Raw genomic sequence first — 25239 nt, forward strand, 5'->3', positions numbered from 1 at the left:
TATAGGAATTCCTAAACTAAATAAAGAAACAAATTATAAAGATAATATTTAAATTTCTAAAACTTCTCATACATAAGAATATCGAATCTTTTGTACCGACATATTGTAGGTGTTGCTATAGGCCGTCAAGCTTCCCATGTAGTTTCATGTTCTTAGCGTTTAGCCTCTTACTTTATACCAAAAAACACTACATTGTTTTGAGAGAGAATCCGATTATTGAACTAGGATTAAAAAGAAGAACAAAATTCTTGCGATCAATTCTGCTGTTACCGACAAATTACAAGAAGATTTTCATAACTATGGTAGTAACATGCATTTCAATTTTACATAAAAGCTTGAAGTGGTTTAACTTCAAAGCTTTCCAAACAACTATAGTCTAACCAACAGCTTCTAGCATGGAAAGGGCTGCTAAAGATGGTGATTGATTTGTACCTACAAGTTACAAATGATGCATGAGATGAAAGGGATATAATAATGTACACGCTAAGACATGGAGAAGGAAGGGAAGGGCACATCCTTTCCAAGACCAAAGTTGTTTGATGCTATGGGAATTAAACTATACTGGCAGATGTAACCCTTTTCAAGACTGGATAAATTCAGATATCAGCTTCATCAGAAATGAGAGCTCTTCACTTGAAAATCGAGGCTTTGTTTTCACTTGGATCTTCCCTTCCTCCGCAAACAAGCCCGATTCTTCACTATCTTTGGCAGAGTCTACAAAATGGGAGACTGCCTCTGTGATCTCGTGAACTAGGTCAACAATCACTCCTTCAATGCCCATCAAGTGTTGCATGTGTACCACCTCTGGCACATTACTGCAAATATGCAAATATTTTTAAGATAAACTAAAATCGATGAAAAACTTTTGGTTCAAAATTTAGGGAATATATTACTACTTTGAAAGAATGTAAAGTAGGCAATTCTTACTTCAATTGGCCATAGGTAATCAGGGAAAGCTTAGATTCTTTAATTCTTGTTACTGCTCCTGGATTTCTAAAGACAGCTTTGACTTCGGATACTATTCCTTGGAGGCCACCCTCTGTGCAAACCTTAATGGCCTCATCCAAGGAATTCCTTCTCACATCCGTGTATATTTCTGAACCTCCATTAGTTAGGAAAAATACCTGGATTACAACATTAGTAAAGACCATCAAGATCATTCGAACAACCAAGACTCATTTTGAACCCAAGGAAAGAAATTATATACAGACGTCAAATGTCCTAGATCGAATTAGCTTAGTGAAAACACCAATGAGAAAGCAATCTTACAGGGTAGGTACTCTGCAATTTCCTCATCAACAGAGCTGCATCAGGTTGAAAACTTGAGAACATTACAGGTCTCTCCTTGGCATGCTCAAACACCACCTTGCTCATGAAATTTTAGTGCACGTTAGCCATTACTAATTGCGAAGATCAAATTTACTAAACAACGAAAAGCTGAGACAAGCAGGAGTAAATACCTGTAAAATTACTTGAAGAATATGTTTTAGTTCTTCCTCTTTATAGATTATGTTATCATCAAACTTCAATTCAACATTAAAGCCCATGGTATCATCGACTCTCTGGAAAACCTCTTGCAGTGCACAAAAAGGAGCATCTTCTTCAACTTTCCATTCAAAGATTCTCCCATCTTTTGTTTTCTTAAATAAGGACTTCCCCTCCTGTAATTTTATAACAATTTAGTGCCTGTTAATATACATCATCCTTAAAAACAAGGTTCAAGGCCTGAAATGATTCATACACTGCCAACTTCATCTTGGGGTCCATATGAACGGAATTCATCTAAAGTGAGGTCAGTAACTCTCTTCTCAATAAGTTCTCCCTGAAAAACAATAGCCAACACAGATAAATAATCAGTTTTGAACAGCTCAGTTATAATGACTAAAACAATGGGAAGAGAACTAGGGTTAAAAAGGACTAACCTTATGTTCAGTGAGGATGAAGTTGTCATGGAAAATGACTGGACAGTCATCTTTGGTCACCTACAACAAATATGGTGGTATATAGTTTTTTTTTTGTTTACAGTTCCTTTTAAAAGGATCTTCGCTCACTAATAGTAAAATCAAGAGAAGGCAAAACAAACCAACAGAAGGAAACTAATCAGTACCCTCAATTGAGATTCTAAATTTTACAGTCAAGCACAAACAGAAAATCAACATGAAAAAAAGGGTCTTGGGGCTTTGAGATAGAGGTCTTGTGGGGACAAAATTTCATCTCAAGTGTGGACAAAATTTCTTGGATTGAATGAGTGAAAAGAGAATGTAGTAAAAATGGGTAAGCATTCACAAAAGCCCATGACGATTCTCGGCCATAAATCCTTTAGATGGACCTGGACAAAAGTGAGGAAGCCGCATTCTAGATCACCAAAACGCAACCAACGACGTGTAATTTTAGACAGACATCATACTAAAACGGACAAGAAAGAAGAGACAAAATCCAATGAACCAGGCCAGCAAACCCGACCACAGACGTGACAACAAGAAAACAAGTTGATGAAAAGCTGCGTCAGTTTTGAGGCGAATGGAGACAGAAGAAACCTGACAACTTTTTCTTATTTTGTTGGTTGTCCCTCCCAGATATTCATGCATGTGATAACAATGATATACCAACAAAGTTGGTTATAAAGAGAAGAAGATGAACAATTTTGATTAATCTTTTACCTGAACGTCGAATTCAATGAAATCCAGAGGTAACTTGGAAGCAGAAATGAAGGAGAGAATTGAATTCTCTTTGATGGATTTCATTCTCCGATCACAAGATTGTAACATGTTCATTCCACTCCCTCTATGTCCCATCACCACAAATTTTCCGAATTTAAATCCTCGCTTGGTGTCATCACTTCCCTCAATATTCACACCTGATCATCGATTAAACAAGGAAAAGAAACTCATGCTTTTTCTTCTTAAGAAAGAAAAGAATATAGATCAAGAATGCAAGGTGGTGATTGATCAAGAGTTACTTACATTGAGTGATCAATCGGGAAGAACAGAGGGCCAATGCTGCATTTTCTTGGACTTGATCAAGTTTTGGAACATCGGAGACATGAGCAGCTTTTAGAGCCATTCCTCTTCAAGAGTGAAAGAGCGGACACAAAAGGGATTGTGAGGTTTGTTTCTAACACACAGGGGTGCTTGAGGTATGTATGTACGCAAGATATGGAGGTGGTATTTAAAGGGCTACACATGCAAAAACAAATAAAATAAAAAAGAAGAGAGAAATCTTTTTTTTTTTTTTGGTTTATTAAAGGAAAAGCATATTCTTAATGCTGAAAGGGAAGGCTCCAGAGATTGGATAGAATATTCCATATAGAGAAGGTTAATTTTGGTCCTTCCTTAGGAAACTGCGGTGCTTTATTCGTTTATCTCATTGTCTGCGTTGTCCTAATTTAACTTGAGGCACAGATGTTCGTCATGAACACCTCATTTATTAGGCTCTTATTAATTTTTGCCCATATCCATTCCTCCAGTTCAGTCTTTCTGTTTCAGATAAAACTTCTATATTTGGTTCCCCTTTGCAGTTCTTGATGCAGCTAATTATGAGTTTACGTTTATCCGTGGCTTGAATTCTTCCATTTTGAGAATAACTAGATCCAGGCAGGCAGGCAGGCAAGGGTCGCCCACACAGACAAAAAAGAAGAAGGTCCTTCGCATGCCTATCACGACATCATTTTCTAATCACACGAGAAAGTAGAAATAGCTAAACACTAGAAATGCTCTGCCTGCCTTCATCTTCGAGATTGTTGTAGAGAGATCCAATGCAAGAATCTTCAGTAACCTAGCTCCACCCAACTCGGTTAATCTTTAATTTACTTTATTAAAAAAATTTCAATCAGCTACGTAAATCTTTTTCCTTCATTTTATTGAAACTTTGTGTTTTGCCTTTATCGAAACAAATAATTCTTGATATATTTAAATAAATACATGTATAGGCATTTTTTATTTATAATTAATTTAAAAAATATATTTGAAAAGCTTGTATATTTTTTAATGAATCTAACAAGCGCGATTCAAATAACTAGTTTTATTATAAACTAAATGATCTTTAATGAATTTTTATGACATATAATGTCATTATAAATGTGGTTTTTCACTTGTATATTCTTAATTCGGTTTGCCATTCCATATCTGTTTTAATTTTTAGTAACGAATAAAATTCATGTAATGAAAAAAAGAAACAGTGCATTTTTATTGCCTATTATTAGAGATTATATACCCTGATTTCACATTTAATTATGTGTTTAGTATGTTGGTGCGTGATATTTTAAAAAGTATTTTTATTTAAAAATAAATTAAAATAATTTTTTATTTTTAACATCAACTAATCAAAACTATAAAAAATACTAGCTATGAAAAATATTAATTCGATGTATTTTTAAATAAAATATATTTTTAAAACGCATTCAATTACAAAAAGAAACTGTGCATACATCATTTTACTTTCAATTAATATTTAAAGTGATTTGAGATCTTGTTTCCAGATATATTATAGCAGTATATGATATTTATTTGACTATTTAATTAAAATACATAATGAGATTTAAAGAATGGGCTCAGATCATTTTTACCGATTGAAAGCTGAAAATTTATTGGACCCGTGATTATTTATTCTAATTATCAAATAAAGCATCGAATTAGAAGTTTTAGAGCAAAAACTAGCATCCCTACCCCAGGAGTTGCTCATCTAATTTTTACTTTGTTTTCCCCTTTGTACGAAAAGGTAAAAGTTTTTGTGCGGTTGGATTCCTAGTGATGCACGAACAATTACAAAGGGCAGAAAGAAATTAACAGTATATATATATATATATATACTTGGTGAATCAAAATGCATACAGAGAATAGGATGCTATAGCTTTTTCCATCTATCGTCAAGTACAGTTCTTTGTTCTTTTCTTCCCATGTGCCCCCTCGATCATTTGGTAATGGGTTCCTCTTTTTTTTTTTATTGTTAATTTCTGTTTCCAATCGAGATTTGGAGTATCCAAATAGACAATGAGGTGTTTCTGGGGCTAAATTGTGCGTACCAAGTTATGGTTATTGTTGCCTTTTCTTTTCCAGTGAACTGATGATATTATTTTGTAAAAAAAATAATAATAAGTTGTATAATCATGATGAACTAGTAAAAGAAAAAAAATTAGATAGAATATGAACTTTTCATGATTATGTCCTAGTTAGATTAATGGAGTGACTAGACTGATATTTAATAGACTTGATCGAAAGACTAGAAATTTACCTTAAAAAACAAGTTTCTATTTGGAATAAGATATCCTTTAACGTTTAAGTTAGAAAATGTAAGACAAGTGTAGTGTGTGTGAAAATAAATACATGAAGAGAAAATTAAAGTCTAGGGTCTAGAATTATAACATCATGGCTTACGTTGATGATCTAGAATGACATGAACAATTTTTATACCCTAGAATAATGACATGACTGATTTTTTATGATTAAAACGTTAATGTATGTCGTTGTCACACCTAACTTAAAACGTCTAAGTGAAGCTCCTTGATGATTGAGAGTGTATATATAAAATCTTGAAATCTTATAATGAAGAAAGAGGTGTATTATTAGCGAGAAATTGATGTACTCGAAGCATATTTGGAAACACGGTTCAACCCATGTTCCCAAAAAATTTTAAATTTTATTTGCTAAAATTTAATATGATTTGTACATTTTGGATCGTTTTGATGTGCTGATATTAAAAATAATTTTTTAAAAATAAAAAAAATATTATTGACATGCATTTTAGCACGAAAAGTTATTTAAAAAACATCCACAACCATACTGTCAAACAAGTTCTTAATCATGCATGGTGGCTTATTGGTACGATATTATGTTATTTATACCATTAATAAAAATATTAGTGTTAAATAATATTATTAAAAAGATTTTCAGTTTTATTTTGATATCAGCCGGAATGGCACTTGCTAGCAGAATTTTCATAGCACAAAACATGCAACTCCAACCCTTCAGACAGTAAAACTGCAGATCAGCCCTCAATTCATACCGTCAAATGATTTGAATTCGGAAATATGGCATTTCCATTTGCAATTGAAATTTAAAGTGCAGTTTCAGCCTCCCAATTCATGAGCTTAACACATTTAACTAGTGCTAGAAGGATTAAGCTCTAATTCATACGTACGTTAAAAGTAATGTGTATATATATATATATATATATATATATATATATATATACACACACACACACATACTGGATTGGATTTTACCCATAAACAAAAATCCTCTAAAAGCAACACCTAACAGAGGTTGCCTAGCCACTATTATATCAGAATTCTTTTGCGTCCTCTGGCATCAAGAAGAACCTGAACCAAAATCACATCTTTTCTGGATCCTAAATCTAACCTTTGACTTCCGCAGACCATGCACTGCACACACACAGTTTTCAAGGGAGCAAACCATTTGAGCCATTTTGGTGTCATCGTCATCAGTATTATCCGCTTTCAGTTTCTTATCATGAATTGCCTATAAATGTGAATTTATTTCAATGAAATAAACAAACAAAAATGGTAGAAAAGTAGTGATTATTAAAGTTCATTAAGGATAAAAGTATGACAATGATGTTTGGTTTTTGCTTATTTTGTATTAAGACCTTTTATTTTTTTATTTTTTTAATATTTTAATATTTTATCTGTGTTTAATTACTTTAAGTTTATGTTCTAATTAGTATTGAATCTTAACTATTTAGAAATATTAAAATTATATTTAGATGGTTGATATCATGTTTGTATTGTATAATTTAAAGTTAATTTATTTTTATATTTGAATTATAATTTTTTTAGACAATATTTTGAATTATACACACACAAACATGCAATACAAGATCAAATGAAACATTGAAATATTTTGGAACCCAAATTTATCATTCTAAAACAAAATACTAACAAAACGAAATTAACAACCTTAAAAATAATACTTGTTCTACATAATATGAAGAGTTGTTTGTGCGTGTAGTAGAAAATTGTGTGCGTGGCTCATGGAAAAAAAATACATAGAAAGGCACGCTGGGACAGACCGAGGTATGTGCTGGGCTGAGAATTCCACATGCCCAAATAGCAAACTAGCTGTGAATTTTTATTTATTATTTTTTAGATTTTGGGCAGTGTAAGATCATATCTTCCAATAGAAAAGAAAAGGGAGGAGGAACTGAGGTCAAAAGCTTGTTATTACCGTATTTGGGTGCTTTCTTACCTCCATGAACTGTACTTGGAGATAGGTTTTGAAGCATAATATAAATTTACCCTTTGTAGTTCATAATTCAGGGAATTTGCTTTAATGGATAAATTTTGCAGAAAATGTCAAAGAAAGCGTGATTTCACCACCCACGATGGACGGCTTTGAGCTAAAGTAAGCTTGAAGCCTACCATGGTGTTGGATGCGTGTACATCGTTTTGCATAGCTGCAAGCCATTAGCAATGTGTCACTTCACTTCATTTTAATGGAAAAAACAAAACAGACGGCGTTTTAATAAATAATTCAAATTCATTGAAGCAAAAGCTAATCAATCTCAAGAAACACGGCATATGAGTGGAAAAGCACTAGGCTTTTTCGTCACGTGCAAATAAAATGTTCACGCATGCTCCGTAGCGGTGGAATTGATCTTGATGAGACTTTTCGTGGAGTTGAGTTTTTTTGTATGGTGGACAACAAGCACGTCGCATTTGCTAGCTTGGCTCTGTTCCCAGACAAGAGACTGAGCATCCCTCAACCCACCTCCACCTGGTTTTTTTTTAGTGTAGTTGTGATTTTGTTTTTCAATGCAATTCATGGATTTTTACTTCATAAATCATGGGGGATTTCTATTATTTTATGTATAGATTTAAAGTTTGGATTTTATTTTATAATTTTATGGTTCCTGGATAAAGATGTGGTTTGCTTTTCAAGTTTAGATTTTACTTTTATAAAATTAATCTTAAATAAATTACGGGGCTGAATATCCCACAAAAATAAAAATTCTAACAGAAATCCAATTAAAAATAAAAAAAATTAAGAATTTATCTCGGTAAGTTGAATAGTCTTTTCACTGCTTAAGTTATTATCATCAGCTTTCCTTTCATTCCTTTAATATTATCACTATCTCCACCGTCGCCGCCCATAATCTTTTATGATTTGATAAATTATGCTCAGTCAGCTAAAATCCAAAATACTGAAGATGTTGTGTTTCTTATTTATGATTGCCCTTGTTTGGATTCCTTCTCGTTGTTGGGATTAATGAGATTTACATCTGCCTATTATATTTATTCTTGGTTCTGTTCGAACACTAAAAACAATTGGGAGTCAAAAGGGAATTAGAAATCTCAGTTTAACTGTCATTTTCATGACTAAATCTCTGGATTGATTAAGTGTTTAACGTGAGATAGATATGTAAATACAGATAACAAGATATCATTAATTGTCTCCCGCCTTGCTTTTTCCCTGAAGATTTATCTTTGCCCAGGAAGATTTATGGCTAACATTTGGACCATTCCGTCCAAACTACGCTCTGACGGATCCAAAGACATCTGGGGGAGTTTGAGACTACTGAAATTACCTTAAAATATCCTCGATGTAAGTGGAAAAGCACCAGCTTTCTAATTCATGTATGTAGAAAATCTTTTATGCAAGATTCATCATGGCTGGAATTGAATTCTTCGTTGAGCTCATGGAATTGAGTTTTTTCTACGGTGGACAACAAGCAAGTTGCATTTACCTGGATATATTCCCGCACGGACAGCAGGCAAGCATCAAACATTTGAGTGGGAAAAATAATGGATACACCAAATACGTAGTCAATTTCTCTATGCTCCTAGTACACCCCATTATGCAGTTGTGCTTTGCATTATCTCAGGTACATTAAAAGGACACTGATTCATGGTCTCCATTTCAATGCTCACTCGTCACTTGAGATGCTGAGTGGACATGTGATTTTATTGATCATAGATTCACCGCTAGCTATTGTTTATTCTCTTATTTTTTGGACACAACAAAAAGCAAACAGTTGTTGCTCGATCCAGCATAGAAATTAAGTAGTGTGCAATTGTTGAAATAATTTAAGAACTTTTTTGGCTTTGTTGGCCACTTTAAGACATGGGTGTCACTTAATTACGATAATCAAATTGCTATTTAAATTACTTATAATAATAATATATTTTATGAACACACAAAACATATTAAGATTGATTATCACTTTATATAACACCATATTACTTGTGAGACTATTAGATTATTCTCAGTTATATTTGCTTATTAAATTATTGATGTTTTTACTGAGACATATCTTTCTAAAACTTTTAGAATTTAGTTTTTACCACTTATTTTTTTTATTTAGAGGTGCTCTTAATGTATATAGTGTATCCCACATTGGTTAGAGAAGAAAACTCACCACTTTGTCTAGGTTATAAAATATATTGCACTCTCTTGTGAACAAAATACAACATTCAATACAATTCTCTCTCTCTCTTTTTAATTTTATTGTCTCTCCTTCTCTCTCTCTTTATCTTAACATGTTAATGTATATAATGTGTCCCATGTTGGCTAGGAAGAGAAACATTCTCTCAGTCTACATAATAAATATATCTATCCCAGATTGGTTACAGAAGAAAAGCCACCCATTTGTCTAGGCTGCAAATACAGTGCACTCTCTTGTAAACAAAACACAACATTCAATACAATTTTCTTTTCTTTGTATTGTCTCTCACTCTCTCTCTTTATCTTAGCGCTATGTAACTTCAGTGCTATGTAACTGGAGATATCACTGAACCAGAGAAGATAAATGAGGAAGACAACACCAAATACATAGATCGTCTTGAGAACTGAGATAAAAACAACCATAAAATCATCATCTGGATTCGCAGCACATGTGCTCACTTCATCAGTCTCTAGTTTGGTAGATTCAACACTACCAAATCACTTCGTGGGGTTTTTAGAAAAACATTAAATTACTGCAAATCTATCTCATCAATACCATCTTCTTAGCACTCTACATCGCATGCAACAACAACCTGGACAATCTATCTACAATTTCCTATCTGAAATGCACTATGTTTGGGATGAACTCGCTAGCTTCCGCACACCAGAATTTATAGATGTCACTAGTGCTGAAAAGTTTTCTGACTATCGAGATCGTTAACACTTGGTTCTTTTTCTCATGTCCCTCACTAATGATTTTGAGCATGTTCATGCGTCTCTTCTTCATCGCAGTCCCTTACCTACTCTGGATCAAGCTATTACTGAACTTCTCTCAGAAGAAACTCATCTTGCCCCTCGCAAACCAACTCCTATAAATGTTGCCTTTACCACTGTCAAAGGACCTCAGTCCAATAACAAAGATCAATCATATAGATCTTCTAAGAAAATTTGCAATTACTGTAAGAAACCAGGACACATTCTCTTGGAATGCCCGATTCGAGTTTGTCGATTTTGTCATAAGGAAGCTCCCGGTCATCTTCAACGTGATTGTTTTCAAAATCCCAACAGATATTCCCAACAATACACATCACATGGTACTTCTTCTAGAGTCACTGCCACTACAACTAAAGGTTCATCATCCACTGCTCCCATTGAGAAATTCTCTGCTTCTAAGATAGAACAAATTCTCAAACAAGTCCCTGTTTATTTTGGTAATCCACCCTCTCTATCAGTCACACAAGATAATTCATCTTGGTTTTTTGACTCTGCCTGTTGCAGTCACATAACACCTGGTTCCACTCTTTTTCCTACCAAACGTCATGATAGTTATACTCCATCAATTCAAACTACCAATGGTTCTCTCATGACTGTAACACATATTGGAACAATTTCAAATTAAACACCTCTCTTCCCGATACTTATTGTATTCCTAGACTCACTCTCAATCTTAAATCTGTTCGGTCTAATTGTCTTTATCACGAAGAATGGGTAACCACCAACCAATACTTATTCTGATAAACAACAACGGCAACAATAGTAATAAGTCATTGGTCATGACATCAATGTCTATCAAGCTGTGGTTGGGCTTTAGGTCTAGCAATCTAGGCCTCTGGCCTTTTCCTGAAATGAAAACTTCCTGATGAAATCAAGTTCATACACGCCCCAAATTTTGCTTGAGTTTGGAGGTAAATCAAACCAAACTGGTCAGATTATGGATAGGAATTTCCCAAAAGCAACGAAATTGTTTTCTGAAGAAAGCAAATCAGATCAAACTTTTGACTAGAATACTTGACGGTTAATGAATAGAAATGTAAGGAAATCAAACCAATTAAACCTTCGAATGCTCAAAGTAAGCCTGATCATGTTTCACAGCTTTGAGCTCCAACTTAAAATTCAAACATTCGACATTCGAGATAAAATCACAGTGCTTTCACAGAGGGAGGAATATGCTAAAAACAAATAGGAGGAAGGGGATGCTCTAGCTGATAAGACATGGGATTCCTACAAAGATTTCTGAAGTTCAAACCCGGGAGGAGTGACTAGGGATAGAGTTTGCTGCGTGCAACCTCTGGAAAACAGTCGAGTTATTTCGAAGAGAACAGAACAGAACTGCACAAACTACAAGAGCTGGACACCCAGCCCCCGCATTAAAACTACAGTAGAGTAATTAAACCCAACTAAGATTTCATCTGTTAGTAGCTAAATGAGGTCACATGGTCCTTAATTCCCTATGCTACAGCCATGCAACAACGATCCCAAGTTTAGATAGCCAAGATTAGCCATCCATTGAATTCTGATTTTCTTTCATTTTTTGCAGCCAACACTAGAATTAGAGTTCCATTTTGTCTATTTTTTATCGACACTTCTCGTTCTCGTTCAACTGATATTTGGAATTTTGACAGTTCCAAATGCGAGCTTTTATTAATAAGAGTCCATTGGACTTCCATTTGCATTCATAACTGTTGAGAAACAACGTATTTATCCAGTTGCAAGGTCGACAAATGATGCATCATGTGGCGTTGATGAATAATACATCAAGTTATTATATTAGTAGATATCATCATTGAAAAATGCAGAGTACGTAGTCCAATCCATGAATACAAGATCAAAGCTTCGAAAAGGCGGGTTTTCTTTTCTGTAAATGTGCTGAGACTGCCTCCATGAGATCATCAGACACCAGCATTGAAGAGTTCCAAGTCGCTACATAATCCAATCCCTGTTCCAAACTGGATTCGCGACTTCTTAATAGAACGGCTTTTGTCCCAGTGACAGCAAGAGGCGACTTTGCTGCAATCCCTGTTAAAATCACCCTCACAACACATCATCTTCAGCAATTGTATGGTTCTAAAAACTTTGAAAGTGAAATTTGCTGACGCAGTTACCATGTAATATGCTAACAATAACAATAACTACTACAGCCAGCCAAAATCAATAATTTATGAGGCAGCTACCACATTTCCCACAACGCCTCAACTTACTAAAAAAACATCACAAGATACCAAAATGCAGAGTGTAGTTATGTTCGCTAATGCAAGAGAGAGAAATTGGTAAACATCATATCAGCACCAAACAAAAATCGTACTTAAACAAAACCTGCATTAGCCAACATCCTAATGCAAACATACACATACCCAAAACAACAAAATTTCTAGTATTCAAGTCTCATACAAACTGAGCTACGGCTTTCACATAGCCCAACCACCTCATACAGAGAAACACATTGTTTCATCATGTTCACTTGATAACTTCAATGCATATATTACATCATCATTCATCATAGATCAACAAATTGTAAAAAAATTCATTTAATTTGATAATGAAGATATGGGGTTTTGCTCCAATGCAACAGCCATCTTTGCAATTTAATTCAAAACTAATTTTCCTGATGATAATCAGGATTGCACCTATGCTCAACACATACGCATTCTATCTAGACTTCCCCTAGAAAATTGTTCAAACTATCCCACCATATGCAAGCATGAAACATATGCCCTAATCCACACAATTGTCTAAATTTTAGACCTACAAATAACGGTAAGAGCTAAAACCAACAAAGGATAAGACCAACTTACCCTCGGCGATGATTTTCACACCCTCATCCAATTCCTCGTTAGATCCAAAAACCTGAGAAACCAAACCAAACTCCTTGGCTTCCTGACCCGAGAACCTCCGACCAGTCAAAGCCAATTCCATTGCATTACCAAATCCAACAATCCCCGGCAACCTCTGTAACGTCCCTAAATCAGCCGTTAACCCCAAATCAACTTCCTTCACCGAAAAAAAAGCATCTTCACTACAATACCGAATGTCACAAGCTGTCACAATATCGATGCCGCCACCGATACACGCTCCTTTTATCGCAGCGATCACAGGCTTCCTGCACCGCTCGATCGCCGTGATCGCGTCCTGCAGGAACTTAATGTCTCGCCGTAGCCTCTCTCCGGATCGTCCGCGATCGCCGGAATCGTTGGCGATGGAGTTTAGGGTTTTTATGTCGATACCGGAGCAGAAATGGTCGCCGGTTCCGGAGAGGACGATGACGGACGCGTTAGGGTTTTGGTCGAGGGATTGGAGAGCAATCGGGAATTCAGTGAAGAAATCACGCGATAAGGCGTTTCGCTGAGATGTACGGTTGAGATTTAATTGGAAAACACCTGAGTTTGGGTATTTTTGGAATACATGGAGAGTTTTGTAGTGCTCCATTTCTGGCTTTTGTTTGGGTTGTGAGAAAGTAATTTCAAGAAAATGATAGAAAACTTTTAGGAGAGAAAGAAAGAAGGCCTAAGCTAAACGACGACGTTTCTAATGTTCATGTTAAAAAGAAAAGAAGTCGAGCTCAGGTAGCCAGATTCTACGTTCACACTTCACAGTGCAAACCACCACACCAAGAAATATCTTTGACCAGGATCCCCAAATTTATTATATATCTCATTTGGTATTTAACCAATAATTTTGCTGATCAATAATTGAGAATTAATGCGGTTGGTGATTTTTTTTTTTTTAGAAGAAGTTGATATATTAAAAGCGATAAGATAGCTAACAATAAGAAATACGAAAGAAAAAAAAAAGAATTACAAAAATAAAAAAGCAAACATAAAAAAAAAATCAAACCAAACTAAAAAAATCATCAGAATTAAAAGAGTTGATATATCATACTTAAAGTCTTGATTTAATATTAAATTAGTCTATAATATTTTCAGGTCCTATAATTAAAATAGTGTCCGTAATTATAAAAAATTTATATACAAATTTGAATCAATTTGAGAGATAATAAAGAATTAAAAAGAAATTGTTTTTAAAATGCGGTTGGTGATTGATTAGAAGAGTTGTGCACAATGATATTTTATATGGATGAGATTGAAATTAATTAGTGGTTTCGGTATAAACAAAAAACCTTTCCTTAATTCGCTCGTGCTTGATTAAGTTCTTGAGAGATAAGGCGTTGATGTTTCATTAGAAGAGTTGTGTACGACATTTAATTTCTTGCATAGAAGCGGAGATTGAGATTAATCAATGGTTTTTGTTAAGCAAAATATTAAAATTCCTTAATTCGGTCATGATTGATGCAGTCGATGACCTCAAGAGGGGCATTAAATCAAGATTAAAAGTAAAGAAAAAAGGATGACGTGCCAATTATGAAATGAGTTTGATCAAATGTTGTTGTGCAGACATGTATATATTGAAGATTTATCTTGAGATTGCACGTAATCAAGTAATCTCCACGTCACCAGAATTTTTATAAGCTGATGAAGAGTAGATAAGAGTTCTAAAGTTTGGGAATTCAGCTTTTTATCTCCAGAAACAAAAGGTATGTATCTTCATTTAGCTTTATTAAATTAATCCAGTAAACGTCATCTTATTTTTTCTAGTTTATAGCAGATTTTTTTATAAAATAAATTTTTTTATATCATTACATCAAAATAATATAAAAAATTAAAAAAAAAGAACCTTTTACGAAGAACATTTTACAACCGCAGAAACAAAGGGATCGAAAGCTTACATTGTCCCATATCGTACATGTTAACTCACCCCACCACCACCTTATCACCATTCCAAAATCCAATAATGGTGCTGTGTTCTGTCTGAAACCAACGGATGAAAATAAAGAAAATGTGGACACTCAAAAGACATCGGCAGTATCTCAGGTACTTGTCTTTGACTGAAACTTGAAGGTTGTTACCGAGATCACATTCTCTAGCAACTCTGCCTTTACCTGCTGTTCACCTTCAATTATTATACGAGAGGGATAGATGTCTTCAAGTCATCAACATATATAGCAATCAATTATGCCACGCGTATGATCATATCACATGCTTAGCTGACAGTATTTGATATTTCATGTAACATATGTCAGCCCCAGATTTAGTTTCGTTGCTTGCCTTGATTTTTTATTCTTCCTGCTGTCTGCTATATAGCATTGATTTGAATCCTTACGTTTATTATTAATTCTCTTATTCAATCATGTCCCTTTAATCATTGAAATCGGAAGAACAGTAGCTGTTTGCCTAGAAAGACAATATGACACTATATATACATATCTTTTCATTCAAATAAAAAGCAAACGAAGGATAAGATATGATCGCCTTTTCACCTGCCTTTTTTGAAAGTTTGTTTACCTCGGAATTGATGGGTTTTTATTTATTTTTTTGAAGATTTTAAAAATAAAAAACAATCTGAAAAAACTTATTTAAAAATTACTTTTACAAAACATTACTCAACATGATGTCGAACAAGCGAACTCCGTTGATTCAATTTTAAATGTTTCCCTCTCTCTTTATTAAAAAGAAGATTTCCAGTACTTGGTGAACACGAATAGCTAAATTACTAGCAATAATTAAACAGTTATATTTGTATTTAGTGGGGTGTGATCAGTTAAGCTAGCACTCTGTATATATATATATATATATATATATATATATATATATGATTTGGACTAAGCTTTTAACCTCAAGATCTTTTATGGAAATAATTAATTAATAACAGTACCCTTTTAAAGAAACTGATAGGCAAGCGAAGAAATTCAAGCCATTTGTTAGTTAGCAGTTGGTAAATTCAGCCTTGACAAGAACTACAAATTAGCTGCCAAATAAATAAATTAGCTAAATGAAGTACAGCTAAATACAAACGTAGCATATTCCTGAAATAAATGCTAACCCTAGAAAGAATAACAGCAAAGAGAGAACAGCAGAAAATTAATCATTTGTTGTTTTATGAAATAGCAAGGTCATGTATTTTGTCATCTGCTTTCTCCTTGTATAACTGCAAAAACAGATGGCTTGGAGGAGAATATAGCAAGATCCCCTCCATAACACGGCGTTTATTATAAGCCTAAATGCTTACATAAAACATGCATATGCATGCACACACCACACTGCTGGCTATCAAACAAAAAACAGAAATACTGTAACTTAAGCTGACGTGTTAATGCGTGTTTGGTTTTTTTCTTTTTCCTTTTGTTTTCGTTTGAGAGGATTCAAGAAGAGGAGAGGAGAAGATTTGTAAGAGGAGAGATCGAAACGGCTAAAAAGAAAAGAAGAGCTATGGAGAAGTCACGTGAATTAAGCTTTGTATTAGGGGATAGCTTCGCTGTATGTTAGTAACGTAAGAGCCTCGACACATTCTTCACTAATCCATCCCACTCTCTGCCAGGGTGCGTGCAATGTATGATCCTCCACAAAGACCATTGCTAGTGCATCTAATTAAATGTCATAGAATTCATGATTAAGTAAATTCTACTGTTGATTAATTAGAGCCAAATCAACAATTATAACCAAGGAGTGAAACTTTTCTCTGTAAAAGGTGGTGTTCTTAAGAATAAAAAATTATTGTATGCATGCTCATTAAATATTGGGTCCGAAATGTAAGCACGCGAGGAGGAGGGTACGTGGGAAAAGGAAAGGTGATTGTGTAAAATGAACTTGGGCTACGCCACCTACTAATTCTCCACTTGTCATGCAACAAGAATGAGTTCAATACGCACACTCTCCTGTATAGTTTTTCACATGTAAATCAACAGTGTGAATTTTTTGTGTGTATATAAAGGGTGCTCAAAACCTTGGCTTGCCATCCTCTAGCTCCAGTTGTTTGCATGAGATCATTGAGAGAAGGGGGAGCTTTAGGTAGCGAGTGATTCTTAGACACAGAAAGCAAGGGATCCTTCATTTGCTTGAGGCCCTCTGCTTCTTCTGTTTCTCAGTTTCCACATATAGAGAGGTTCTAGTTTGGTGCTAATTTATTGAGGAGGAATTAGTTCAGATCATGGCAGTGATGAACATGCAGCATCCCTTGGCATTTACATTCGGCATCCTCGGTATATTATGCACCATCCTTTTCTTTTCATTAATGAGGAAAAATTTAAAGAGTTTAGCTTGAAAATCAATGCATACAAATATACAGAAAGAAAGCTAGCTGTAGGAAGCACAACTTCCTCCCTTTTCTTCCTCCCTTTACATGATCGATACTTGCAAAACGTTTATCTTTAGCATCCTCTCAGTAGTTAATCTCCTTTAGGTTCATGGTATTGTCAACAGTTAGCTAGCTAACTTCTAGATTTGCAATCTACTCACATCTTCTTCTTCTTCTTCAACGTTTTGTCACGCAATTATAATGCTAATTAAGTAATATGGCTAAGATGTCAATTAGTTGTCCTAATTCAATGTACTTGTAGTTGTTGGTTTCCAGATAGTTATTTGCTTTGCTAGTAATAATGCCAATAGATCCTTAATTCTTCTAATAGTTAATGTATGTGAACTCGATAATAAAATCACGATCTACCTTCCTCGTTATTCGAGTATATATTATTTGTTTTGTAACCTAAAAAAGTAAGATTGTTCTACCTGTACTCCTTTCCTTTCCTTTCCTTTCCTTTCCTTTCCTGAAATTAGCCTTTGCTAAAAATAATTAAGGGGAAAGCGATCATATGTTAGAGATCTTACCCTGACACCTTATAAAGAATTTAGAAGAAAAACAAGGACAAAGAAAGAAAACAAGAAAAATCTTATTGTCAATCCTAGTTTTGTTCACCCATTCTTTCTCTGATCATCAAGATGTTGCTCCATGTTGTTGTTAATTTTTATGGATGACTAGCTGACTAATCGGTAAAATTCTTTTATGCATGATGACAGGTAACATCATCTCATTCATGGTGTACCTGGCTCCAGTGTAAGTACATATTGTGCATGAGTTTGTGTTTCTTCGCTTGTTGTTCTTGATTATGAAAATCCAACGAAAGAAAATATTAAATAGCTGTTTTTTCTTACAGGCCAACATTTATCAGGATTTTAAGGAAAAAATCAACAGAAGATTTCCAATCCTTGCCTTATCTCGTGGCATTGTTTAGTTCTATGCTTTGGCTCTACTATGCAATGCTCAAAAACGATGCAATTCTTCTTGTCACCATCAACTCATTTGGATGTGTCATAGAGACTATATACATTGCCATTTATATCGCTTATGCAACAAGAGAGAGCAGGGTATATATGCATGATTTATCAATTGCTACCACTGCTTTACTCAAGATTTAACTTGGAATATCAACAATCCATTTTAATGATATGAATTGAGTTTTGGGATGCAGGTCTCAACAATCAAATTGCTTCTTTCTATGAACATGGGGTTGTTCTCGTTGATCCTTCTCCTTACACATTTTCTTGCAAGTGGTTCAACTCGTGTCAAGGCTCTTGGTTGGCTTTGTGTTGCCTTCTCTGTATGCGTTTTTGCAGCACCCTTAAACATTGTGGTGAGTTTGACTTCTGAGTACTGAACTACAACTTCATAATTTTAGCCAGCTTCATGTTTTCACCTATCATTTACTTGTTTTTTTGTAGAAACAAATCATTCGAACAAAGAGCGTTGAGTTCATGCCGTTCACCTTGTCATTTTTCCTTACGTTGAGCGCTGTCATATGGTTTGCCTATGGCCTTTTCATCAAGGACATGTGTGTTGCTGTAAGTGATTTCCATGCAATACTTCCGAAAAATAATTAAAAGAAATCCACCTATTTCATTTAAGCTCGGCCGTTAAATTAATCTCTTTGTTTCCTTGTGAATTCGCAGCTTCCGAACATCTTGGGCTTCGTCTTGGGGTTACTTCAGATGCTGCTGTATGGAATCTACAGAAATGCAGAGAAAAAGAAGATACCAGCTGAAAACTTGAAGAGCATTGTCATACTAGGCACATTAGGGGCTTCTGAAGTTTATCCAGTTGATGCTCAACCTGATGTGAGTGCAGCGGAGCATGACCGAACAGAGGAGTCTAAAGAGAATGAGAAAAGCATGGAAGCTTCCCACGATGACCTCCAATCAAGTGAATGTGCAGTTTGAGCTACCTGTATTTATTTATTATGACCTTGTTACAATCTTCCTCACTGATGATCATGCTATGCCATTGATCCCCTACCAGTTGCATTAATTTCATGCTGTACACTCTGTATGAGTGAGATGTGTCTGCTTCCCTCTTGATATAAGAGATGAATGAATCAAAAGCAGTACAAAATGTTAATTTTGTTTGTTTTTTTTTTTTTTGGTTTACACGTTAGTGAGCTTACTTGGGAACACTGGGTAAAACAGACCATATAGCTTAAATTAGGCTTCTCTTTATTAAAATAGATGCGTGGCCTAGCTAGCTTGCAGCATCTTGTGAGCCCAATTTCATGCGGTCTTCTCTGATTGACCCTTGATTTTGGGCAGGCCATGTGAAATCCTGGTTGCCATATAAAACACTTCCACCAGAGGGCCACGTGTAGAAGGTTCGTGAGTTCCGTTTCGTTATTGGCATGGCTTCCTCCTTTTGATCTCTCTTCAATGAAATGAACTTTCCTATCATCTAAAGCTACATAACAGGCACTTCCATACTGATAAAACATGGTACACCTGGGACCAGGGTATGTATAAAACTTGTACATTTCCAAGTCATATTCCAATAAATAGCAGCTCTGGGAAAGATGGTAAGTGGTCATTGACAGGGGAAGGGGATTTACTCTGTTAAATGGTTGCATCGAGTCTTTTTCACCTTGACAAGAAATATTTTAAATGCAAAGATTGTTTTGTGCTCTGGTAAATTATGTGTGAAAGAATGCATCACGAGATTACCACATCAATTAGTTGATAAAATTACTTTCATTGGTCGGTAAAATGTCGTCGAAGAAGACTACAGAGTACAGACAGCTGAAATGTTTATGCTTGGAAGGAACCTACAAGAGCAAGAAGAACATGACCTAGACGTCTTAACTCTCAAAATTTTTTGAATACGTCTTGTTCTTTTCTTGCTCTCCTAGATGATAATGTACACTCTCAGATTATGCTTTTCTTCGTTATCATCTTCTTGTTCTATGTTTCAACATAAAGAACACTAACTGGCACCAAATCCCTTACAAGCAGCAAAGCAAAGCTTAAATTTCCAATGTTTCTTCTTCACTCGGTGATGGCGACTGAAGTGCAGGAAACTAGACAGCAAGGAAATATGATGCCAGGCATCATTATAATATTTTTGTGTACTATCCATTACTGCCATCAAAACTTCCTTGAGCATTTTGGCGTTGTTTCTCTCTCCAATTTTCTCCCCACATCTTGGCCTCAGCAACTGCTCGTTCTCTATCTAAATCCCTGTTTAACATCTTAGCAGTTTCTCTTGGTGAGTCCTCTTTCTCGGACCCATCCAAGTCCCATCTGCGTCCCGATCCTCCACCTTCCTCATTCCTTGATAACTGTCCACCTCTCTCATCTCTCTGTCTTTTTTCATCCCTGTCCCCTGAACCTCTGTGGCCGTGACCATTAGGTTCATAAGCCTGGTTTGCTAAATAAGAAAGTGCGGTGACCACATCCCCAATGAGAGGACGCGCAGCAGCCTGCTCCTGGATGCACATGGATGCCACAGCTAGAGCCTGGTAAAGTCCTCTCATTGGATAACGTCCCTGCAGTCGTGGATCTGCCAATTTTGAGAATTTCCTGCGATCATTGAATAATGGACGTGCCTGCATAATGGTAAAAGTTCCTCCATCAACACACAATTATCACATGAGCATAGGAAAAATGTACAGACAAAAAGACCATAGAGAATGGGCTAAACTGCAGAATGGTCAAAGTTAATTACCCATGCGACAAGGTTCTGTTCTCCGTGTGGTTGAGTGCTGTCAATTGCTTTACGACCAGTTATCAGCTCTAAGAACACTACCCCAAAACTGTAGACGTCAGATTTTACAGTCAATTGTCCTGTCATGGCATACTCAGGAGCACAGTAACCATAAGTGCCCATAACCCTGGTGGAAACATGTGACTTGTCCCCAGTGGGGCCAAGCTTTGCAAGCCCAAAATCAGAAAGCTTTGGATGAAATCCTTCTTCCAGTAAAATGTTGGATGACTTAAAATCCCGATAAATAACAGGAGGGTTTGCTTTATCATGCAGGTATTCCAAACCTTTGGCTGCACCAGCCGCTATCTTCATTCTTGTGTTCCAATCTAGTGGTTCCTTCTCAGGTGGAAGATCTGCAGAAGGATCCATCAACCAGTGAGTTAAATAAAATAAATAGCCATTATTTCCTCTTAATAATGTGTAATTTAATTGTCAAAAAATATGAAATATGTTCAGTGAAAAGCAACTCAAGAATTGTAGTGCACACACCAAGCATTAACTTCAATCAACACTATCCTAAAATCTCAAGCATGAAACGTCATTTTCCTTTTAGTGCTTCTGTGCATGTGCGCATATTTGACATTTCAATAGCCTACTGTGTTCATATATCAACATCTGCCTCCTTATTTGATGATGTGACCATCATGTCCCTTATAAATTTTACTTTCCCATTCCAAATTATTCAAATTGCAACAGACACAATCTTTGATATTTGAAGCTGTCATTCAAAGAAACCAACCAAAGAATTGAGAGTCCATAAATATTAATGTGGACGGTCAATCTATCTGAATGATAAGCCAATGAGTATCACTAAGCAGTAAATTCTGCTTCTAATATCTCAAAAATAAACTCCTCAATTAAGAAAATGAAATATAGACTCTGATATTTATTTAGTGCATTACCTCAGAAATCAGAACAACCTTGTACAACTAAACTAACTTATTTGAACAAAAGTTTACTCTGAGCAAATGCTAGTTTTATGATGAAAGATATTCCACTTTCACCGGCTATGCTATGATCTCAATGACAATCAAATCCACCTCAGAAACCAGAATAAATCCAACAATGTTAATGGAATGTTTCAATGCTGTTAAAGATGAGCTAAACAAAATGAAGAGATAGAAAGACAAGAGAACATGCATCACGATTTCTACCCACCACTGAGTTTTTTATTAAAGAAAATCAGTATCACCTACAAGGAAACGGGAGGAGAAAGAGAGATCATGATACCTCCTCTAACCATAATCAGTGGAGAAAGCTCATTGGTTTAATAAGTCATCAGGGATGTCCCTACTAGATTCTCCAATAACCTGACATGACCATGCTCTTGTCTTTGCTTTAACCAACCTCAAATTAAAAAGCATACCTTTTAGCTTCTCTATGGCATAGGTCATGATGCTTCATAGCTGGTCCTATCTTTGAAATTTTTCTTTGGAATATTTATCACTTTGATGACTCAGCATTGTACAGTAATTTTATTTTGAAAGTTCAATCATTGGGTTTAACACTGATAGTAACTTCAGAGGAGCTAGGGACCTTGATAATACAAATAAATGAGAGAGAAATGATACAAAAATTAACATTGAAGATTTAGAAATGCAAGGAATGTTACCGTGAAGGTGATCTTCCAATGATCCCAGGGGCATAAATTCATAGACAAGGAGCCGCTGATCCCCATCAGCACAATAGCCAATCAGGTTCACGAGGTTTGGATGATGTAAAAGGCTCAGCATGAGAACCTCCACTAGAAATTCCCTATTACCCTGGAGGCCATTCCTATCCAATTGTTTGATAGCAACAACCTGTGAAAAACAGGAAGTGAGTAGAAATTAAAAAACCCAACCATGTCCACCACTCTCCAAAGCTGACGCCCTCGTGTTAGTCCATCAACGTATAATGGGAATTTCAAAAAACTTCTGACCAGAAACCCACCAGACTTTCACTAAGGCATCATAAATTTAAGCTTCACAGAAAGAGCAAAACTATTTGTTGCCAAAATCAATCCCATCTGCTGCTTTCCCTAGAAAAATTATCAATTTCAAGCAACAACAGCAGCCGGGAATGGATTCGATGTCAGTTGAACAACAAAGAAAAACTTAAGGAATAAGTGTTGTTTAACTGGCCTAAAATTAAAAAGGATACCATCAATGACTCATTAGAATATTAGCATATCAATGGCTCCATATAGATATAAAAATTGATTCCACAAACTTCAGAGTCAAGGTTACCAGAGATGGATTGATTAGTGTGTACATATGAGATCGTCAAGAACTACAAGGTTCTAATATCACTGCAAAGAGTTTAACAACCATGCTGATCTAATGGTGATGTAACAAAGCTTTAATCCTTGTCACCCAATTAAGGGACTGTAATAAACAAAGACAGGTCCTCATAACTTGATATTTCTATCCTCATCTAAGTTGAAAAGTAAAGGAGAAAACAATTAAGAATCGATTTCTTGTGCTAAACTGTGAATGAAGTAGGTCGGATAGGTATCCTGTGATAATAAACCCATAACAAAAGAAAATATATCTCGGTTACATTTTGCCTTCAGAACTGCAAATAGTAAATTGACCATATACCTCTTAGCAGTGACTGATTTTGTAGTCTTTTTTTCTGCTGTATCCAGTTGTTCAGTGGCTTTAATTTACTTTCAAGTGATTGCAAATAGTATTTAAGTTTGGAATCAGTCTTGTATCGAATTTAAATACATTTTCTTAGGATCCTGGGGATCTTTGTGTTGTTTTACTTCATCCCTCTCATTATTTCAAGCACGATAATTCATTGACAAAAAATAGGTGGTCTAAAATCAGTGCTTATAGGTCTGTTAATCAGATGGGGGAGAAAAAGAAGAAGAATTTACCTGACCAGTGCTCTCAAGACACCCTTTATATACACGTCCGAATCCCCCTTCACCTAAGAAACACTCCGGCATAAAATTCTTGGTTGCAGCTGCAAGTTCACGAAAAGCAAAAATTTGAGCAGCTATATTGACACCAGGTGCATCCTTTGGACTTGGCAATTGCCTTTTGGATTGTCCTCCGTTGCTTCTTGGTCTGAGCCTGTCAGATCCTGTAAATTCCATCAAAACAAAGAACTCAGATGGATAAAAAAAAAATTCATTTACTTTCAACCAGGCACTATAAGATTAAGAATTTCAGTCCTCAAATTCAGTGAGATCAATAGAACAGTTGCATAGCAATGGTCATGAATTGAACCTCCAATAAATGATGGTTCCAAAGAGACAAATTGATAATTGAATTAAGTTACTAATACCCCCAATATCTCCAACCTTCTAATCACCGATCAGATCCAACCCGAATGCTCGAATATTTCACCAAAGAATGAAAAACTCTTTACAAGCTGCATGACAATCCAGTGGGGTCCACCAGAACCAATCTTAATTCTTAAGTCTATCATTCTAGAATTTCATCATCAAGTACTCGTAATAAAATAGGAAAAAAGAAAAGGCAAAGCAAGTGTTATTGATGTGATATCCACAAACATTACAAAATCAGAAAGTAACCAGATCAGATCAAGCAATGACAAATATGAAGAAACAACTAATTCATAAAAAGCAAAGAAATTGATTATTAACAAAAAATAATAAAACAAAAACTAACCAGAAGACAACTTGGAGATGTTAGAAGGAACAGTAGGCAAAGTTTGCTTCAGATCATCAGATTGTTTCTCTCGATTCAGCTCCTCTTCTTCCCTTGAATCAAAACAAGGAAAACAGCCCATCTCCAGAAATCCAATAACAAAGCGTTTCACAAATCCTTAAGCTTACAGGTGCAATCCAAAACTCAAATCAGAGCTTCATTACTCTAAAAAACATTTGCCTTCTTCTTCTTCTTCTTCTTCTTCTTTTCCCCTTAGATATAATATTTCACACAAATCCCGTCAAAAGAATCATGGAATGGAATTATAATGGTCAGGATAATATTAACTTCTCTATCTCTATCCGATGAGTCAAAACGACAAAGTAAAGGAATCGAGAAGTTGAAGAAACACCAATAGCAATAACAGAGAGAGAATATGAAGAGACTTTACTTTATCAAGAACCAAAAAGAAAAAACCTTTTCTTGGGTGCGTGTCATTTCTTGCTGGTGAGGAGAGCGAGAGGGGGGATTGTTGGCAGTGAGAGAGAGAGAGAGAGAGCATAGAATGTAAGAAGACAGAAGCCGGCTTTTGTCTACACTAACAACTAACT

The 25239-nt window shown here is 35.4% G+C and overlaps 4 protein-coding genes across 4 annotated transcripts; 1 reads left to right on the plus strand and 3 right to left on the minus strand.

The window, feature by feature from the left end:
* Positions 1–227: 227 nt before the first annotated feature.
* On the minus strand, positions 228–3143 carry LOC133697921 (glycerophosphodiester phosphodiesterase GDPD1, chloroplastic-like). Its single transcript, XM_062120754.1, has 8 exons — positions 2964–3143; positions 2661–2857; positions 1923–1982; positions 1742–1822; positions 1461–1661; positions 1270–1365; positions 928–1124; positions 228–815 (listed from the first exon to the last, which is right to left on the minus strand). Exons 1-8 carry the CDS (start codon positions 3061–3063, stop codon positions 581–583), a joined length of 1167 nt encoding a protein of 388 aa, XP_061976738.1. The 5' UTR covers positions 3064–3143; the 3' UTR covers positions 228–580.
* Positions 3144–11814: 8671 nt separating this feature from the next.
* LOC133681099 (delta(3,5)-Delta(2,4)-dienoyl-CoA isomerase, peroxisomal) lies at positions 11815–13770 on the minus strand. Its single transcript, XM_062104197.1, has 2 exons — positions 12971–13770; positions 11815–12194 (listed from the first exon to the last, which is right to left on the minus strand). The coding sequence occupies exons 1-2, from the start codon at positions 13599–13601 to the stop codon at positions 12004–12006; spliced, it is 822 nt and encodes a 273-aa protein (XP_061960181.1). The 5' UTR covers positions 13602–13770; the 3' UTR covers positions 11815–12003.
* A 3186-nt stretch (positions 13771–16956) lies between these two features.
* On the plus strand, positions 16957–19397 carry LOC133704671 (bidirectional sugar transporter SWEET15-like). The gene is made up of 6 exons (XM_062129584.1): positions 16957–17208; positions 18023–18059; positions 18160–18370; positions 18475–18636; positions 18725–18844; positions 18953–19397. Exons 1-6 carry the CDS (start codon positions 17157–17159, stop codon positions 19217–19219), a joined length of 849 nt encoding a protein of 282 aa, XP_061985568.1. The 5' UTR covers positions 16957–17156; the 3' UTR covers positions 19220–19397.
* A 598-nt stretch (positions 19398–19995) lies between these two features.
* LOC133680790 (serine/threonine-protein kinase PBS1-like) lies at positions 19996–25239 on the minus strand. Its single transcript, XM_062103783.1, has 5 exons — positions 24650–25239; positions 23890–24098; positions 22639–22828; positions 20988–21379; positions 19996–20868 (listed from the first exon to the last, which is right to left on the minus strand). Exons 1-5 carry the CDS (start codon positions 24768–24770, stop codon positions 20392–20394), a joined length of 1389 nt encoding a protein of 462 aa, XP_061959767.1. The 5' UTR covers positions 24771–25239; the 3' UTR covers positions 19996–20391.

Source organism: Populus nigra, chromosome 1 (genome assembly GCF_951802175.1).
Source record: "Populus nigra chromosome 1, ddPopNigr1.1, whole genome shotgun sequence".
In the NCBI taxonomy this organism is placed as follows: domain Eukaryota; kingdom Viridiplantae; phylum Streptophyta; class Magnoliopsida; order Malpighiales; family Salicaceae; genus Populus; species Populus nigra.

Excerpts from the sequence above, each read along its gene's own strand:
- LOC133697921 (XM_062120754.1), bottom strand. The coding sequence starts at position 3,063 with ATGGCTCTAAAAGCTGCTCATGTCTCCGATGTTCCAAAACTTGATCAA. Across the intron at positions 1,823-1,922 it reads TCATCCTCACTGAACATAAG|GGAGAACTTATTGAGAAGAG; the intron begins GTTAGTCCTTTT and ends ATTGTTTTTCAG. Across the intron at positions 1,366-1,460 it reads TTCTTCAAGTAATTTTACAG|GTGGTGTTTGAGCATGCCAA; the intron begins GTATTTACTCCT and ends TTCATGAGCAAG.
- LOC133681099 (XM_062104197.1), bottom strand. The coding sequence starts at position 13,601 with ATGGAGCACTACAAAACTCTCCATGTATTCCAAAAATACCCAAACTCA. Across the intron at positions 12,195-12,970 it reads TGTGAAAATCATCGCCGAGG|GGATTGCAGCAAAGTCGCCT; the intron begins GTAAGTTGGTCT and ends TGATTTTAACAG.
- LOC133704671 (XM_062129584.1), top strand. The coding sequence starts at position 17,157 with ATGGCAGTGATGAACATGCAGCATCCCTTGGCATTTACATTCGGCATC. Across the intron at positions 18,371-18,474 it reads ATGCAACAAGAGAGAGCAGG|GTCTCAACAATCAAATTGCT; the intron begins GTATATATGCAT and ends TTTGGGATGCAG. Across the intron at positions 18,637-18,724 it reads CAGCACCCTTAAACATTGTG|AAACAAATCATTCGAACAAA; the intron begins GTGAGTTTGACT and ends GTTTTTTTGTAG.
- LOC133680790 (XM_062103783.1), bottom strand. The coding sequence starts at position 24,770 with ATGGGCTGTTTTCCTTGTTTTGATTCAAGGGAAGAAGAGGAGCTGAAT. Across the intron at positions 24,099-24,649 it reads CATCTCCAAGTTGTCTTCTG|GATCTGACAGGCTCAGACCA; the intron begins GTTAGTTTTTGT and ends TGGAATTTACAG. Across the intron at positions 20,869-20,987 it reads AACAGAACCTTGTCGCATGG|GCACGTCCATTATTCAATGA; the intron begins GTAATTAACTTT and ends ACCATTATGCAG.